General features: G+C 43.3%; 1 protein-coding gene across 1 annotated transcript; it reads left to right on the top strand.

Annotated features, from left to right (window-relative positions):
• The first annotated feature begins 410 nt into the window (after positions 1–410).
• cdc42ep4b (CDC42 effector protein (Rho GTPase binding) 4b) lies at positions 411–19,661 on the top strand. Its single transcript, XM_080516736.1, has 2 exons — positions 411–543; positions 18,280–19,661. Exon 2 carries the CDS (start codon positions 18,461–18,463, stop codon positions 19,487–19,489), a length of 1,029 nt encoding a protein of 342 aa, XP_080372862.1. The 5' UTR covers positions 411–543; positions 18,280–18,460; the 3' UTR covers positions 19,490–19,661.
• The last annotated feature ends 720 nt before the right edge of the window (positions 19,662–20,381 follow it).

The raw sequence follows: 20,381 nt of genomic DNA, 5'->3' as shown, positions 1-20,381 counted from the left end.
CCTTTTTTCTTCTTTCCATTTTCCTTCTTTTCTTTTCTTTTCACTTTTTTCTTGCTTTAAGTTATTTTACCTCATTTAGTTGTTTGCAGACCATTTTCAAAAAAAAATTGTGTGGCATGTAAAGAAAATAAAAATGAAAAATAAATGTTTTATAATATATTATATTATTATTTAGAATGTGCTGAGCTTCATGGACCCGCGACGGAGGGTCAGAAGAGCCACATGTGGCTCCAGAGCCAAATGTTGAACGCCTCTGTTGTGTCGTCTCATGTTGCCTGTCTCTTTAAATCTCCGGGGCACGTGACGTCAGGGTGGGAGGTGAAAGGGGAGGAGTCAGGAAGGGGGAGGGCCGCTTTGTGTGAGTCCTCACACGGACTCAACTGTGAACTAAACTGAAGCGACTCTGGAGCTCCAGCCACCGGGACCGGGACCGGAGTACCGTACTGACGCATTTACCTCCGTGGACTCTACTCTTCCCACTTCCCCCCCTGTGGCGACGGAAAAAGTTACGAGGAGCGCAGCTGGGAACTTCCGACCCGATAGGTAATATTCCGAGTTGTTATTGTTGTTGTTGGAGTGTCGTAGAGCTTCCCTGGAGATTCTCTGGCTTCAGGGAACAGACGGAGGTTGTAAGAGTTTTACATCTGCATCTCATTTGAATGTCAAATGTGTCCTGGCTACTTCTGTCCCGTGTGGAGACACAACAATGGACCGCTGGTGTCCGTGAGTCCTCACATCAGTCACACCAACAGAAGAGAGACAAACATCCACTGATACTTTGTTGCCACAGAACTACAAACCCGCACACAAGAACTCTCTGATACATTGTAGCAAAAAGAATTCGTTGCTTTCGATCGAAGTCACCAAACATTTGAAACAACAGTTGATACATTGTTCCCAACGCGGGTACACAAGTGCTGTTACAATGTAACTTTTTGCATGGAAAAGTACTTTTTGTGCTGCTCGATTCAGTGTATCGTTTTTTAAACGTCAGATAATAAATCTGACCACCCAGCTAGGGAAACTAATCCAACATGAAAGACATCTAGTGGATTGATTGTACGTTTTGTTAATTACAAGAAGAAAAAAAATGCGGTTTTTGACTGAATATCTCGTTAAAAGTACAAGCTACTTAAATAATATATTGCTTTTTTTTATCTTGTTAGATTCAGGGATACTAATCCAATATACAAGTACACAACAGTTGATATCAATGAAGTAGCATTGATGCCTACACAAGTACTCTTACATTCTTCTAATTAGAAGAAAAAGTGCTGCTTTTGACAGAATATCCTCCTAAAAGTACAAATGGATCTGTCACTTTTTCCATTTGGTTAAGTCACTCCTTTCAAAGCACATTTCTCAGACCATGAATAAAATACATTAAACTTTTGGAAACAAACTTATCTAAATCACAACCAGAGGAGGTATGAGTACACAAGTACTCGATTACGATTAGTAAAATTTTCACAAAATATCCAAATATCAAATCACAAGTGGTAAAGAAAACAAACATCGAGTCAGTAGCTACTATATTTCCTCTGTTGGTAGCACTGTGAGTACACAAGTACTCTACTTCTACTGTTACATAACTTCCATTGTACTCAAGCAAAGGCATGAAGTACCGAATGAAACACTGTCATAACATTAGTTACTTTTTCTATTGACGGTAGGCATTTTTATTGCAATAGTAGAAATATACCAGCTACTTTGTGCTTAGTTACAAGGATTGGTGTTGAAAATACTTGTGCAAAGAATAATAAATAAAATATCTTTCGAAGCACATGTGTTAAAACATATCAACACATGTAGATATATAGCTGTTTAAAAAGTAGATTTACTGGCTTCAGATATGCAGATCAAAAGGTTTGAATATTATTTCAAACTGTGTGTGATTAAAGATTTTAAAGCCCCGCTTACATGACAACATTTCAAGTCAATATTTACGTGTTTTCGACGAACATTTTGAAAATGATGTAGTTATAGCATGCCAGGCCACAAGTTGGCACTGTCGATTGTTTTTGTAATGAAACCACACACGCGTGTGCAGAGAACAATACACTATAAACAATAACAATGGTAGTACGCGGACATTTTTATGGACAGACGACCAAGTTTGATTGTTATCACAGTGACTGTCGACTATGAAACTACCAAGTCCCATGAGAACATGGACTGGGAGTACTGGACATACTGAGCATGTGCAGAACAACTATTTATTGTGACCATGGCGTGTATGCGCAGTAGCAGGATGTTTTTCGCCATTTCTATGGAGACTAAGCTTTTTCTAGACGTTCCACCTTGGGAGCTGTTTTCAAAACGTTGTGTTTTCTGCAATTTCCCCGGAGACGGCTTTGGAACCTTTTTGAAAAGTTGCGTTTTTCATCGTTTCCAGCTTGGGATCTATTGTCAAAAAGTACAATTTTCAGTGGCTCCAAAGCACCTTTGACGTGTAAACGAACCCCCAAGACGCAACCAAAGTTTTCCGTTTTCATTTGAAAACATGTCAACAGGCCACAGCGTACTGCTGCATTACTACATTAGTCATGTGAGTGTTTTTGTTTATATTCTGCTTCCCTTGGTTACAAAACACTTGTATGAGTTCGACCACTTAGAAGACCAAATATTACCCAAGGAGAAACTTTCAGCCACAATTGCGCGTTTTCATTTCTATAATAATGTTTGGCTTGTATTTGTCTCCAAGTAGAGTATTGTTGAATTGTTTGTTTGGCCCAATTAGATTTTGGCACAAGATGCCCATTTCACAAAAAAATCAAATCCTACTTTGTGGAATTTATAATTAGGTTGCATAATTATCTATTTCAGGACCCAGGCCAAAGCTACAATATGCAGATAAAAGGGGTTTAACTGGGTTAAATAACACGGAGAGTAAACTTTTTCACTAATTCAAAGTGTTTCCACAAATCTCACATTCGAGGAATGACTCAGATTGTATCGTCGGTATCCACCCAACACTTGGAACAAGGTTGTCGAGTGAAGTAAGTGTTCCAAATAAGCATTTTCAGCTCCAGAACAGGATATGATTTAATCAGAGCGGGGGCAGCTGGGCTTATATGCATCAGTTCTCCTCGCCGAGCGTTACGTAACATTATTACTCTGTGGCGGGATCACGCTGAACGAAACAAATCTCAGGGAATCTAGCGACAAGCGACGCAGCCACTGTGGCTTTGTGAGCTTTTCCTGTTGTGACACTCAGATACCCGATAACTGCACTGTAAAGTCTTAATTTCACCGCGTGGCCTTCATTTATTCCCCGTCGTCGTCGTCGGTCATCTGCACTCTATTTGACCAGTTAATAGCGAGGAAGTCGTGTTGACCAATGGGCTCGGCTTCAGCGTCATCTTTGTGCAACCGCTGCCCTCTGACCCCCGTCCTAAACGCACGCACAAACAACACAACCACGCCCTTGACGACGGCCCGAAGGTCAGCCGGTACTTTCCGAATTTGTCATTTTGCTTGATGAATCGTTCACCCGCAGCGTCTCGGCCACTCCGCGGAAAAGTAAAGCTTTGCTTTTCACCTCAAAGTTGACTTTGGAGATCTCAGCCGAGGTCAGTCTAATCACCATCCTGCCAGCAGTGGCACTTTTTCCTTTTTTTTTTTCTTTTTTTTTTCCTGGTGTCCTCTTGGATCTTTTTTTTTTTTTTTTCTCCAGTGACAACAGTGCTGCATTACTGCACACACTTCAAGCCTTTCAGCTCCTCAGTGTATGGCTTCTCCAGAGCTGCCAGGCAGATATCTCTCCATCAAGATCTATTGTGTACTGCAGAGTCAGAGAAGAGGGGGAGCTGTGTGTGTGTGTGTGTGTGTGTGTGTGTGTGTGTGTGTGTGTGTGTGTGTGTGTGTGTGTGTGTGTGTGTGTGTGTGTGTGTGTGTGTGTGTGTGTGTGTGTGTGTGTGTGTGTGTGTGTGTGTGTGTGTGTGTGTGTGTGTGTGTGTGTGTGATCACTGACTGTGCTTTTTCAGCAATGGAGGCTGTTTGCTGTGGAGGATCCTGCTGCGAGGTTGAGGCTACCTTCCCAACTCTGACGAAGGTTTTTCTATAGTTCTAGAGCAGTGAGTGTCAAACATGAGGCCCGTGGGCCAAAACCAACCCACAAGAAGCTCCAATCTGGCCAAAGCAAATTGTATAAATCTCTTTATTAATAAAACAAATTTCAAATTGGCTTTGTGTTGAGATTGTCGGAATTCTCCAGTCGGAATTCTTTGGTTTTGCAAAAATCTAGAGTTTTCCCTCATGTATACAGTGTGCTACAACAATCAATCAAATCAAACTTTATTTCTATAGCCCTTTACAATCACCCAGTGGTATCCAAAGTGCTTTACAACAAAGCTATATTAAAAAAAAAAAACCCCTAAACAAATGTTTAATGAAGACATCACAGATATTATGTTTCTATTTTACCAGTCCGGCTCACTCAATATAAAAGTGGACTGTGTTTGGCCTCTTGTCTAGAAGGTGTTTGACAGCCTTGCTATCGAGGCAGTGAAGAAGGGGATGCAGTGAGGCGCACGGAAACATTATCTTCAGGCATTTTCTCATTAAGTCTGTAAAAGCATTTCCATGTAAACACTGTGTGCATCTGGAGGTCATAATATGTGGAGGTTTTTGCTTTTGTTTATGTGGAGAAGAAGTATGAATTGCTTAACTGGAGTCAGATGTGACAACTCGCAGTATATTGCATGGTCCCGTTGCTTCCCTCGCCTTGGGAAATGCCTGTATGAATTGTTTAGCCTTCTACTTTTATCCATAAGAGACGAACAGGTAATGACGGAAAAGCGTTTTGACATTTGCGCCTCGGTGTGGTTTATTTCAATTACAGTGCCCGCACGAAAAGATGGAAATAAGGCTCTTGTGGATAAAAGCAAACACAATTTGAGAGATTCAGCTTTGAAACGGGCACAAAAGAGGAGAAAACACCTGGAGAAGAGGTCACCTTTTAACTCCTCTCTGTAAATAAATACCTTCGGAGCCGTGAAACTGTGAAAGCGTCCTAATTTCCGCGACGAATTATTGACTTCACAAGTAAATGATGCGATAGTGAAAAGTACATTGTGGCTCATGTTGAACTCCCCGAGGACAGTTGTTTTGTCTCAGACAATTACAGGATTCACCCCCCGCCTGAAAGCAGAGGGACCTACGGACTTTGAAGAGAAGTCATGCTGGGGATGTTTTAAGTTATCTCTGCAGAGTTTGTTGGGGTTTTTTTTTAAACTCGAACATTTTGCCAATGTCCTCAGGCCTTTCGCAGAGAACATTTCACTTTGAGCTTCAAAGAGCAAAAACATGCTTTAACCAAAAAGCCACTATCTGTAAAACACAAAGTGATGAAAGGATCCAAACAAATAAAAATGAAAAATTCGACCTTTGTGGCCTGTTACTGCTGTGCATGTGTTTTATGACCATTCCAGCCAATTAGTGGCACTTTTCCTCTTGTGCTTTTTTTTTTTTTTTTTTAACCTTGATGTTTGGTTGCATACTGAGAAAGGTGGCATGACTCATATTTAATATGTTGAGCAGCCAACCTGGATGTCATATACGACCCTTTGTTGTTGGATTATAACACTTTTAAACAGAAGTGAAACAAAATGATCTGCACCACATATTTGGTTACAGTTGATATGAAATCATGATGTGATCTAAACACACATGTTGCTATTGGAGTGCGGGTGACGAAGGTCCTATTTACACAATGTTTCAAGTGAAAACGGAAAACTTTTGTTACGTTCTGGGCCATGATTCCCAGTCGATATATATTATCCTGGGACTTGGTAGTTTTATAGTTGAGGGGCAGCAAAACAACAATCCAGCCTGGTCGTCTGACCATCTGGTTTTTTATTTTTGTTTTTATTTTTGCTTTTATCTGTCTATCTATCAACAGCTTTTAAAATCCAAAGAAAGCAATATCGGAAGGCATATTCAGTGGGGACCTCCTCTTTTAACAAAGAATTGAGGTACGCCGGTCCTCATTAATAGGTCATATATTTTACAGTTCTTCACCACAGTTTATCATTAAAATGTTGTCATCGTTTCTTGAGAAAACCTCCAGGAAGTATGACATGCAGGAAAAGTCAAATAAAAACTAGTCCCTCCTTCATGTTTTTTTTTTTTTTCTTTTTCTTTGCTTTTTTCTCCACTGACGTTGGAACCGAATGATGGGTTGGCTGAACAATTACACAATTACTTTTTTTTGTAAACGCCACACCTCTGCTGTAATTGGCTTGTTACTGTTTAATGGAGACGGATTAGAAATAGTAAGAGGTCAAAGCTCCCTGGAGGAAAGAATCAACAAGCCTCTCATCTTTCATGTGTCAGTGTTCCTCTGAGGGAAACCAGAGCGCATGTATCCATGTTGACACCGCAGGCCTGTCTTGCAACAGTGTTCACTTCCCAGTGGTTCCCAAGCGAAAGAGGCCGCTTGCTCTAATTCTTTTGTACATACCCGACAGTCTCTGGGCCTGTTTTGGTCTCCTTGCACTGTAACATGACCATTGTGCAGCAAAACAACCAGTTGAGCAGGAGTTATTTCCCCGTGCGTTGCAATAACGACACTAAACACTGAGGTGGTTTTCCTTCAGCTCTGAAACATGTACTCCTGACTAGACGGTCATCGAACTGCACAATAATACCGCATGCGCCGTCCGTCTTGCATCACTTTTCATTGTTGCCGTCGTAAATTACGAAGTCTAAAGTTGTACGACTGGTTTGAAAGGTAAAAAGGCGACGTCGAACGTGGCCGACTCACCGGGTTGATCCCCGCATTGCATTAGTCTGAGAACATCCTTTGTGGTTTCAGTTTTACATAAGTACACCACAACAACAGAATCTATCATCAGGTGGCACGCCCGTCCTGCCCGGGCCGTCTGTAATCCTTTTCTTCAAGCTTGATGTGATCGCACAAAACATATTTGGAAACGGGTGTCACGGCTTTGTTGACGTGCCTCCGAGTTGCTGATGAGGAGCCGGCGGTATGCAACGCAGGAAATGTCTATCTTCCCCCCCCTTTTGTGTCTATTATATGTACTGATATGTGCTATTCACCAAGTCCTTTGTAGAAAATGAATTTCGCAAGCCTCCTACAGCTTCCAGAAAATTGCCGGCGATAGCGGCAGCTGCGGGGTTTTTTTATTTTTTTTTTACAGAAGACTATTTTCTCTGTTACTTTGCGCAAACTGCAGGATGAATGGTGGAGATAATTCTTGTTGGAATAATTATCTGAATGGTTCTTTGAGGAGTCGTTATTGTGGCAAGAAAAAGAAAAAAAAATCATACAAGAAGATAACCCGAGAACATATTTTCTACTAATATGAAGTCCTGACTTGTCTTTAGCATGAAAAGCTAGAGCTCATTTTGTGTGTACAACCCCCCCCCCCCCCCCCCCCCCCCCCCCCCCCCCAGGCTCGTACCACCACTAAGCGAGCCTCTATGGATGCACAGTCGAGCATTAACCATGCATAACTGCAGCGAATACCCCCCCCCACCCCCCCGCAACAGACTCAATGACACAATTTTGCTTTTAATAACAGGATTTAGTTGTGCAATTCATGCAGACTCGTCGACGGCCGGGGCCAAACGTTGAAAACAAACAACCGTCAGCGTGCAGCTGGCCGTTCTGGTGCAGGCTCCCAGCCTGTTTTACAGTCCAGTAGGCCATTATTGTTCTCTGGCTTTGGGCCCAAGCAGGAACAGGTGGTTTCTCCCTCCAGTGCACTGAAAAGACAAAAAAAAAAAAAAAAAGTAGGAGGACTTGATCTCACTGTGGTCACCTCTGCGCCCACACACATGACAAATCCAATGCCGGGAAAGTGGTGCAGGAGATGGGGAATAGTCACATGAACCGTTGTGGGGGAGTTGTCGTGATTGTCTGATCATCCGAGGCGACTGGCCGGTTTCTTTATGAGTAAAGACTCTCGTGTCTTCCTGTCTGAGCCTCCAGAGGACAGTTCCAGGTCGGCGGCGCTGCGCTGTGATTGGACCGAGATGAAGTTACAATACCTGTACAGATAAGAATCCAAAGCCTTTGTGTCTTTGTATCGAATGAAAGTGAATCACTATAAATAGCAGGAGTTCGTAGTGTGTGTGTGTGTGTGTGTGTGTGTGTGTGTGTGCGTGTGTGTGTGTGTGTGTGTGTCACCTTTGAGCCTCCTGCAAGTCCATGCGTGTGATCTGGGTGTGCCAGAAGGGTTTGGTTAGCGCCTTCCTCTCTGCTGTTTCTTTCTCCTCTGGTTGTGTGACATTGTCGGCTTCTCAGTTACACAGAATTGTGCCGCCTCATGGGAACCCGCCGGGTGTGTACGTGTGTTTATTTTCCAACTGTACCTCGCTGTTTGCTTCAAATGACTCTCTCTCTCTCTTTCTCTTTCTCTCTCTCTCCGATGACCTATGAACCTATTAACAGCATTTCAAATGGTGGCAGTTGAAGGACTTTAAACTCCGCACACACTGTTCATAGCCGCAGCGGGCCGTATGTATGCGCCTCGCTAATTAAAAGTTCCTGCCCGTGGTTTCCGGGAAATCGGGAGTCGTTTGATAGGCGAATCAAAGTACCGTACCAAACGTCTTAAAGAAAAGCGAATCAAAGGAAGATGAATCGCGGCACGGCGACACTGAAGTCTCTTCAAAGTGTTTCCGGACATAAACAGGTGGTCGTTGGCGGATGCTCTAAGGATTTGGCATCCGGTTGATATGTATGCAGGGTTGTTGTTTTGGGTTGCAGGTCGCTTTTTTTAAATTTTAATAAAAAATTTTCGTTTGTTTGTTGGTTGACCTGACCTGACTGCCTGGGTCATGTTTCCCCCCCGTGGCTCTCTCCATTGATACTGGTGCACACGAGCTGCCGAGATGAAAGCGATCCCCGTGCACCTTTCCTCGGACATTCCTGAAGAGTCACTCCAGGAACAGCTTATAAACAAGACGTTCGCTCGCAGCGGAAGGTGTCCTCCACTCCTCGCCGCACTCCCAAAAAATCACAATCAAGCGAAGGGTTGCAATTACCTGAGCAATGTGCTTTACGAGCACCTCGCCCCTGTGTACGTGTTCCAGCCTTTCATCGCAGGTCCTGTGCCGGGAGTTTTTCAGCTTGTCGTCGGCTGTGAAGTGCTATTATCAGGTCGAAGTGGCCACGCTTGGAGACCTGCATGCTCTCTATTATCAGCGAGTGTTTTGTTGCCCGCCTGTTGGTGCCATTAAAGTTACCACCATGGGGGTTTATTAACTCATCTTGTTAGTCGGGGCTCTCTGCCTGAGGCCTTTACAGCCGGGTTGTGTGTTTGACTTCAGCGGGAGGCCACTGGTAAAAAAAAAAAAAAATGAAAAAGAAAGAAAGCCAGGAGTCGTTGAGAAGTTCACACAGTGCAGAAAACGGTCACTTATCTTCCAGGCACACTGAGAAACCTCCCGCTGTTTTTTTTTTTTAACCAAAGTTTCTGTGTGGATGTACGAGTCCGCCGTGTCCCCCTGGTACTGACTTATCTATCCGGTGATTTGGCAATTTAAGTTTCCCCCGAGGTCTCGTTCTGAAACGAGTTCTTCGTGCTCCTCGTCGCTCTTTCTGTAGAAAAAAAATACCCACAATTACAGCCGGTAAACTATTTGAACTTATTAACTATAGTGCAAGCCAACTGTGACTTTGGCATCTCGTCCACAACAAAGCGTTATGTATTCTCCTGCGTCTTTAATGGAACAGTCCTCAGCAGAAATGCTTCCTTTGTTTCGTTGTCCAGCAGCTATTGGACAGTTAATTCAAGCACTTGGCTTCGATCCTGGCCTCTGCTACCAGGCGTGAACGCTGTCTATTTGTCGGAGACTGATGGGGATGAATTTAGTGATTAATTAGACGTGTACTCTCCCGTTGATGCACGAACGAACACACACACACACAGTAGATAGGACAATCCTGCCACTGTATGCATAATGAGGGTTTGGATAGATTTCATGCAGGACGGGGTGAATGACCGTCTGTCACTGTGCTGGCATGACTGAGTGAATCCAGTGTGGTGACGCCCCACCCCCACCTGAGGACGTTTTTCCTCTTCAATGCCTCCATCTGTGGCTTCCCTTTTTATGGAAGTCCCCGAGGTAATATGGGCCCACATGGGAGAGGTTGTGCCCTCGTTCATCTTTACTCAAGGTATTACTCTCACTCAGGAGACTTTGTTTATTTGGAGGGTTTTTTTTTCTCTCTTAACCAAGAGACATGTTCATTATCCATCCGCTTGGTTTTCAGCCAGAATTCCAATCTACAGCATGGCAGCCCACCCACTATTTGCCGCCTTGTCCAACCATGCAGGAATAACGGCTATATAAAAGGACGGCTTGACTGGGAACACACAAGAACCGTGTGTGGAAGCTTGTCCTCCATTCCTGGATATGAGGATCTGAAAGGATTAAAGAACAATATCACTCAACTTTACTCACATGGTTTATTGTGTTGAAGGTTGTCGGTGGCTCTAATAGGGGGAGCCTTGCAGGAAGAAATAGTGGATTGACATTGGAGGGCTGGATGGCGGAGCAGTGGGAGGCAGGTTTGCTTGGTGTTTTTTTTTTTTGGAGGGGGGGGGGATGGTGTGGACGGATGTGTAGTGCTTGCTGTCCCCCTCGACACGCGGCGCACAGGGCCGGCCTCGGCATGCTGGTTTTATTTGCTCTCAGTAAAAATGCTGCTCTTAATCCTTCTGTGGTTTTTGTTTTTGTCTGGATGGCAATGGGGCCCGGGAGGCTGATACACCATAGTTTATACACACACACACACACACACACATACACAAAGGGCCTGGAGTGTCGTACTTGGGAGGGTCGTGCTGATGTTTGAATATTTTCGTTGTGAGTAGTCCGACTCGTTTTCCCACCATAGCAGGGGATAACACGTTAACATTAAGTAAAGTGGAACCGTAATGCTACTTTTGTCCGTAATATAATACAAATTCATTACTTTAATAAAAGTAGCTCAGACTCAAAGTTACTAAAGTTTTAGTGAGCATGTCACTAAGTGGAAAAATTGTGGTACAGCTAAATTATTTAGTAAGGCCCTGTTTTGCGGTATTTCAAGTGAAAATGAATTGTGTCTGTATTTTTGTTTTACACAGCAATGTTTTCAAAACAATGTCCGTTTCCATGTAAATGGCAGAAACACTGAAAACTATGTAGTTGGCGTACCAGGTTACGAGCTGTATGTTGTTTTTGTTATGAGACCACACACACACACACACACACACACACACACACACACACACACACACACACACACACACACACACACACATAACACGCAATACCAGTGTTTCATAAATGTTGCCTTTTCCACCGTTTCCATGGAGATGTAATCTAAGAGTTTTCAGAAAGTTACATTTTCAATGGCTCCAAGCACTGTTGTCTTGAAAGTTTGGTTGTTGTTCTATTAGTTTCTTTTCAGAACGGTTGATATTCAGAATTTAGAGGATCTGGGAAAACTTTAACTAAAACTAGTGATTAAATCAGCCACTCCACAGCGCAGGCTGCTATGCTAACACGCCACACCAACACAACACTATGCTGATTGATTGTTTAGATCTCTGAAGTGAAACCTACTTTAAAAAGTGACTCAGGATGTACTTTTGTTTTCATCATTTGGAACATTAACAGTAATGACCCTTACATTTGACATTTCATCCGTCTTGTGCTCGTGCTGTTTTTTTTCAGTCTGTATTGGGATATAATGCAAATAATACAAACCTAATTCAACTCATGTACTTTTTTTTTTAATCATTGTGCATAATACTGAGGGCAAAAGTGTTCTTTCAAAAACTTCCGTAGCTTGGTCTTTTTGTAGGCTTCAGGGTTTAATTTAATGGTATCCATGTGTTAAGTGAGGCCAGACTTGTTGACATTGAACATTTTGCTCAATGAATTAAACATTCCCTGAGGGAGCTTCATTATAGTTGGTGCAGGTTTTTTGTTTATACTCCACCAAACCACGGTATTAATTTTTTAAGGGTGAACAAGAAGGCGTTTTGTATAACTTAAGACTTTTGATCCGTTTTTTTTTTTTTTTTCCTTCATTTTTGTATCTACTTCTATTGTTGGAAATATATTATTAATCACAGAAGTCACTCAGCCTTATGTCTTCTAAACCTAACTGATGGATAAAACTCAAAACACAATCATACTTATACTTGAGGATTTAGCTCAGACGTTGGGTCTTCTAATCTAACTGTTGATGGGTGAGAACAGAACCTCCGTCTACGGTGCAAACACACTTTTTGAAGCGGTCACAGTTGTACCTGTGGGCAAATGCGTGTGCTCCTCGGCACGCAGGTGACGAGGCCACGGCTTTGTGAGCGCTCGCATCCGGTTTCTGTTCAAGATGTTTCTGCTGTGTGTCAGACAGGCGTCTGCCTCAGAGCTGTGTGATCAGATATGAGGTTAAACAGGCCGAACTGGCTCCCTTGTTCCTGGTCACAATGACTTTTACATGCACGTCGAATAGATTTGGCTTTATTTCTGTGTAGAGTTTGGTGGTACTTCCCTGTGTTTTTGGGAGTTGCTTTTTTTTCACCCCTCCAGGCTCTCTGGCTTCCTCCCACAGTCCAAGCTCATGTGCTTCAGGTTTACTGGTGACTCCGAGGCGCCATTTAATAACTTGTTTATGCATTTTCATTTCAGAAAAGTTAAAATTTACACTGCAAAATTTTGAAAATGGCGTCTGTTTACACAGAAACGGCAGAAATACTGAAAACGCAGAGAATAATACTTTTACCTCACTTGTGGTGTCTTTCTTGAACTTTGACCTTGAAATTGGCTTCGTTTGAGTTTATAGCAAATGTTGGAGGTTGAAATAGCCTCTTTGTTAAAAAAAAAAAAAAAGCTCCACTGCATTTAATTTTCCCAGTACTCACATCAGGAGTCTCTTTGTTACCACAGCATATCGTGTCAGGCATGTTTCCTATAATATGCGCCTGCCTGAATCACTTCTCAGGCTTTAGAAGGCCAAGATTTCTACATAAACAGAATATTTCTTTTTTGGATTATCTCCGTAGGAAGTTAAAGACACAACAAGTAGATTTTTCTCGGAGGAAACTTTCCAGCAAGAGAGTTGAAGCAGACCGAGGCGTTGCTAATGAGCTTGCACCAAGGCTTACAGCTACATGAATCACACTCATACATAGTTGATGGCGTCTCCTAATTCCTTTAGATTTAATACTTTTCTTGCATATTTAATGGTAAGATTTTTGTTTTCATTTCATTTATTCATGTGGGTTTGACCATGAGCATAGGGTAATAAAAACAGTGCTGGTAAAATAAGATAAACAGAAGTACTTGTAACTTTATTCGACATCATTCCTTTTCTGTGGTGAGGATTTCTGGGTTTTACTGATGAAATAGACTATTTTCGACAATAACAGACCCCCCGCCCCCCCCCCCATGGGAATTTAATGTTTGTTTAAAGTAGCTCCAAATGAAACTTGCCGATGGTCTTTGTCCGAGTTAAGACCTTTCCATTGTGATGCAGTCCCATTGATTAATTGATTTGAAATGTCATAGATGCTCCTGGCTAACTTGCATTGGCATTAGCATATCAATGTCCTTGACAATGGGCTTGAACAATGGAGAAGCGATTGGGGGTCGTCCAAGGTTTTTGCTGAGAAATCAGTCTGTGTTGCAACCCGCAGGCTTCAAACTTGCCTTTACTGCAACTTTACTTGATAAAAACTGGAACTGTGGCATTAAAAACAACAAAGTGACAACCACAACCTGGAGATGCTGAGGGAACAAGTTCCAACTAAATTCAAGCTACATTCTTTAACCTTGCATTGTTCAACATGGGTGCTGTCAATAATTTTACATTCAAGCGTGCAGATAGTAAACGTCGAAACAAACAATATCGATAGATACTAGGTTTATCTGATATAAAATAGTTGCGATTTGATAGTCTGGCTCCTTTGTAAGTACTTTTTGCTTTGCTCCTTGAAGCATGTGCATAGAGGCTTGTGCCTTTTGAATAAATGATGGACTCCTTCTCTCTGTCACTGTTAAAAATTTAAATGCAGCCAGAGTTAAAAAAAGATCTCGTCCGCGTGTGCGCCATTGGTCCGCCTCGACGGGAGCCGGGCCGTTATTGGATGAGCAGCCAAAGCCTCTTTCCCCCCCTCTTTGACGGGGTCGAAATGGAGAGAGAAAGTGTCCCGGGGCAGCCGGGGGACTGGAGGTGGTCTGATCCACGGGATTACCAGCATGAGACTTGAGCGCTGATGAGCGTTGTTGCTTGTTTTCGTGTCATTCTGCCCACATCAGGGCGCCGCCCGCGACATAAGATGCTCTTAATCATTCATGGCCCCCGTCACCACTCGCCTCAGTCTGAGCCCGAGTCATGTGGCACTGCGAGCTCTCCGTTACATAAAGGCTTTGTCAGTGGCTGCCACCATGACAGAGCCAATAATTCTCAGCTAAAACAAACTATGGTTTATTATCTTCGTGCACAGTCAGTCTCTCTCTCTCTCTCTCTCTCTCTCTCTCTCTCGCTCTCTCTCTCTCTCACATTTTCTGTTTACATTTGTGGCTGCTTCACAGTTGAACGAGGTGGAGATTTGCCCTCAGCTGTCCTGGAAGCATGTGTGTCCTGGGTCATTCAGGTCAAACTGGAATCACTGGTGGGTTTGGGCCAAGAGCAAAGCTACAACCGCGTTTCTCCTTTTGTTTGCAGATGCTCTTGCTTTCCTTGTGTGTGAGTTTATGAAAATATTGAGCTCAAAATGTAGCAGGGGTAATTTAAGTAGAGTCTCACCTGTAAACTGACATGCACTCATCCTCTTCTCTTTTCTTATCCTTGTTTACACAAGATTAGGAAAAGTATTATGTTCAGACGGTGTTCACATAATAAAACAATGTCCATTTACATAGAAACACTATGCCCGGCCACGAGTTGCTGGCGTCTTTTAATAATCCAGCTACAAGCTTGTATGCAGCAAACATTCAAGCTCGATTGATCTTTGTCATAGAGGCCCAATCATTGCCTGTGTATGTAACGAATGCAAATCAGTGAAAATGCATTTTCACTTGAAACATCATCATGTAAACGGGGCTTTAGTCAAAACAAATTGACATTTTTTTTCTGAGGAAAAAAAGGATTTTTCGCATTCTGATAATGAGCAAAAACTAGCTGTGAAATCGCCTTATCTTTTCTAAAATTCCCGTTGAGATGTTAAAAAATAGTGACGGTAATCTCCAGCTGTCCCTCATGAGTGCAACAACAACTGCAAAAATGTCTCATCTTATGAGAAAGTACATTTACCACGGCCTGCGTTGTGTATTCGGAGCGTTAAATCACTCTGTGGTATTTCTGTTTTTGAAACAGAACAGTGCGCACAACACTGTCATTTTTCAGGATTTTCCCTCTTTCACGGGACTGAATGCCTGCAAATGAATGTGACGGGACTGCAGGCAGGCAGTATTTCATCGTTTGCCATTGGCCACAGTAATGGGGTCTTGATGATCTTGGGAGTGTTTTAAACATTTTTTTATAAATAAATAAAACAGGTCCTCATCAAACACTGAAGGGGCTCCCGGGGGCGTAAAATGGGCCATTTCTTTGGATGAGTTCAGGTGTGAGGTTTGCACCTTTTGATATGTGATGGCCCACCGACATCTTTTGTGCCCAGGTTGAATGTCTTTTTAGTGACGCGACACATCAAAAGCATTCCCCTTCAGCTATAGCACCGTGGAGATTGTCTTATTGCCCCACATGTGGCCACCAGGAAGGGTTAAATCCACGTGAATGGGCCCCACTCTCCATATAGGGGGATGAAGTCTCTCTCTCCGCAGCTTAGAGACAGGAAGCCCACATGGTAGCCAGCGCCTTGCTCCGACGTGACCATAGAGAAATACAAAACTTGAAGCAGCAGGGAGGAACACATCCGTTGATGAGTTGTCTTCTGTGGTCAGTCGCACGTTCAGCAGCCTTTTGTGGAGCCGATACTAATTGGCTACTGCACAATGCATGAAGTAATAAAAGCATTACCCGACAATAGATCACAGTGCGTTAATTTAACCACTGTGCTCGTGGCTCGGAGGGATTTCACTGGTAGTTGTTTGCCTTAAGGTATAATCTTCTAATTTGGCACCCAGCTGCTGTTGGAGTAGTGTTGGTGTGAACTCCAGTGACTTTTCCAATAGAACTTTAAAAAAAAAAAAAAAAAAAAAAAGAAGCTTTTAAGCACAATCGCTAATACTTTGCTTTGTGAGTTTGCCACATTAGAAGTAACATGGTAGTGGATGGAGTTCGGTGCATTTTTAGTTTTAAAAGAGGAGAACAACTTTTTTCAAACGCGCACACACACACACACACGCACACGCACACGCACACACGCGCGCGCACACACACACACACCCCACCCCACCCCCTGAGGGCTCCAGTCGCCTTTTCTATTGAATAGGTTCTTGTCAAGAGATGCGAATGTTTATGGATGACGTTGCTTTGGAATACTGTTAAGTGAAGCTCCCCCATTCACGCACACACACATACACACACATACACACACACACACACACACACACAGCGTGGGCTTCAGCTCCAGCTTGAATACACTGAGAATGATGGTTTTTATTCTCTTTGGCCTGAAACAATTGAAACTCTTGTTGATGGTGGTAACACATGGAGCTTGTGGACTGTAAGCCCGCACATATGTGGGTGTTTAAATCTCCTTTTACACTCATTTTCCGTCTGTTTGGAGGCTTTAGTATTTGGTGGAATACGAAGTGTTTTTGTCCAGATGTTGAAAAGAGTTGAATTCCAGATCTTAAAGGAAAAAAGTACTCGGAGAGCAATGCAATCAGTGGGGGGAAGAAAATCGGTATGTTTTGTTCAAGGCTAATGACACAAAATCGGAATCGTTTTATTGGCCTTAGACATGACTTTGAATAAAGATATGCTGTTTACAAGTATAAACAGAGAAATGTATACAGTAATATGTAAGGTAGAAATCTAAAAAATATAAATAGGTTGAAAAAAATGTAGATTAAAACATGCTCATACATTGTGTTTTTTTTTTAATGGAGCTGATGTGGATTTTCTTAGCTGTGCTGCAAGTCAACTCAAGCTGTAGAAATTCTGTTCCACTTAATTTTTTTTTTTATTTTTTTTTTACTTCTTCATTCTTTTATTCCTGCCGGCTCGAACTGCCCCGGCTCCCAGTATGTGTCTTGCTGGTTATGTAACTGTCAGGGGCCTAAATGGGAACTAAAGCACAGCAGTAATAGGAGACACAGCGGTGCATGAAAAGCAAAAAAAAAAAGTGGCAGCGGCCTATTAGAGCTTTTAGAAATGGCATAAAAAAAAAAAAAACGTATCCAAAGAATTGGACTCATTTGAATAGGAACTTACTTCACTGTGACAAACTTCACGGGGGGTATTGTTGCTCGTTTGAAGTAAGGTGAAGATGTGTGAACTTTGTACCAGAAAACCCTTTTCATGATTACATAACACCCGGACAGGCTATTGCATTTAAAAGCTTTCACTCTTTTAATCAAAGCCCACATGAAGATCAGAACAGAGGTTGTTATATTTTTACTATGTGTGTATTTTATTATTTATTACGGATAATTATTGGATTAGGGGTGTCAAACGTAGGGCTCCAATTTGGCCAAACCACCAAGCAAATTGTAAACATTTCAAAGAAAATGGATTTTTGGACTATAAATTGAATTTTTTTGTGGATATTTCACTGTATTTTGAAAGTTTCATTAAAATCGGCCTTATGTTGACATTATTGTAATTTTTCATAGCGATTGTTTGTATTTACAACATAGACATTTACATCACGCGCCGCAACAAAGAAAAACATAAAAGTTTAGATTTAAAGGTAATTATGGCTCAATTTTACTGATGCGGCCCACTCAGGATGAAATTGTGCTGTATGTGGCCACTGAATTAAAATGTGTTTGGCACGTCTGGATTACTGTAATTTCCACACTATAAGCCGCTACCGTTTTCACACACTTTGAATTTTGCTGCTCAAAAAATGACACAGCTAATTTATAGATTTTTACAGGTTAACAAGCTCCATGCTGCCAATAGCTGATGCTTTCAGGTACATCGCATAACCCCGACCTTTCTTTTTTTTTCTTTTTAAATTTGGTGGGGGTGGTTTTTATTCAGGTGTGCTCAATCGTCTGGAAACTATTTAGAGTTAGGGTTCAATTATTTTTCCACTCTGACTGTTCTGTTGAATTTTTCCGAGGACCTGGCATGACTTTAAAGTTCTCTCTGTTTCCTTTTCTTCTCTGTAGGTTTACTCAACTTGAAGATGAGCTCTGATATGAAGGACCAGAATGGCCACGCCCACTGAGTGCTTGGAGTCACACGTGCTTTGACAACACATCTCGCTGTTGCCAAATAACTTTGGGACTTCACCGAACACCTACGGATTCCTATCTTTGTTTTGTCGCTCGGAACTGAAAGACTGCCGCCATGCCTATCCTCAAGCAGCTGGTGAACAACTCCAACCAGTCAAAGCGGAGGTCTCGCGCCGACCTGACCGCTGAAATGATCAGCGCTCCTCTGGGGGACTTCCGTCACACCATGCACGTGGGGCGAGGAGGCGACGCTTTCGGGGACACTTCGTTTCTTAGCACCCGGTCAGGGGAACCGCCCAAGGAGCCGGAGACCAAGCATGCCTCGCCGGGCCCCAAACCGGGGCTGCTGTCTCGCACCTTCAGGGGCAGTAAGCGGTCTCAGTCCGTAAACCGCGCCGACAAGTACGAGTACAACACGATGGGGCCTTCTGCCGGCTCCTCCCAGTACGTGAAGAACGCCATATCCTTGCCTTACCTCAACGACGAAGGGTTGAGCCGAGGAAGCACGTTGCCGAAGAGTGTTTCCTCGAGTCCCATGAAGACGCTGACCGAGATCGATACTAAATCGGCGAACGAAGGGGCGGCGATGGCGACGCTCGACGCCGAGTTCGACGAGCGCAATTTTGGCGAACTGACCGACCTGCCTCCGTCCATGCCGAAGGGAAACGGGATGAAGCACGCGGAGTCCATGATGTCCTTCCACATCGATCTGGGACCCTCCATGCTCGGGGACATCCTGAGCGTGATGGAGAAGAAGGGCTACGAGGAGGACGACCTCGGCTACGAGGAAGGCAAAGGCAGCGAGGGCCACGGCTCGCCGTCGCTGATCCCCCACATGGACGACGACGACGACGACGCGGTGGAGCGGCCCCCGGCGAGACCGCCTCGCAGCATCGACCAGCACAAGGCCATGGTGGATCCCTACACCCCCGAGCTCCACGCCAGGAACAACCACCACCACCACCACAACAACCACACCGACAGCTACTCCGTGTCCAGCTCCGGCTCCGTCACGGAGGAGAAGCCCCACTACCACCTCCACGACGGCGACACGGACAGTGCCAAGTACAGCTCGCCGCGCGGGGAGGATGACAGAGATTTCACCTTCATGGACGAGGACGACGAGGATGAGATCCGAGTGTAGACTGGGCGCCGGCGCATCCAGCAGGAACCGTCTGGAAAAGAGCAGATCGATCTCTGGGCCACGAAGAGGCATTTGTCGGTCTGTCGGTTATTTTATATATATATATATATATATATATATATATATATAAACACCAGTAGAGCCTTTTTTGTCACGCATTGGCGAAGAGGAGCTGAACGCACGCAGGAGTGCCCACGAACGTTGCTGCACTCTCAAAAAAAACAAAAAAACAAACAAAACTTTGGGGGGGGGGGGGGGGGGGGGTGAAAGCTCATGGTGAATCTTCACAAATTCCCCATCTTGAAACTCTTGAGAAAAGAAAAGGAAAAAAAAATCCTCCGCGTCACGAGCATCGCACGCAAATCCGAGGACGATAAAAGGTGACGGTGAGATTATAGAATTAGCGGTGAGATTGGAAAACGGGTCGTACAGATCCCGTGGAATAATGGCGGCTGCGAATGAAAAGGTGTAATCCCAGTCTGTGGGAGTGATCCGCGTATTTAATTTGCCAATATGAAAAGCTGATAGTGACACTAAACAGATAAAGTAGTTGTTACTTTTGTATCAGGGTGAGTTTAAGGATTTTTTTTGTTTTTATTTTTAAATTTTTTTTTTTTTACTTCATTGTATGTACATATCAGTATCAGGAAGTGAGTCTTCAGTTGTATTTAAGTTGGGTTAGTTAATTATTTCTGCCACTTGTCTCTTCTGGTTGGAATGAGTCTTTTGTTCACAGACAGCTGTGATATTTATTCATTTGTTTGCAGAAGGGATGGATCGCTCCTAAAAGTCTTAAACATTTTTTTTCATTTTACTTAAATTGGTTGTGGTACTACACATGGACTTGGGAAAGAGATCATTTATGAAAAAAAACTATGTGAATTGTCAAAAA

The sequence above is a fragment of the Blennius ocellaris genome, assembly GCF_963422515.1.
Source record: "Blennius ocellaris genome assembly, chromosome: 21".
NCBI lineage: Eukaryota > Metazoa > Chordata > Actinopteri > Blenniiformes > Blenniidae > Blennius > Blennius ocellaris.
This window is presented reverse-complemented; position numbering and strand designations above follow the sequence as displayed.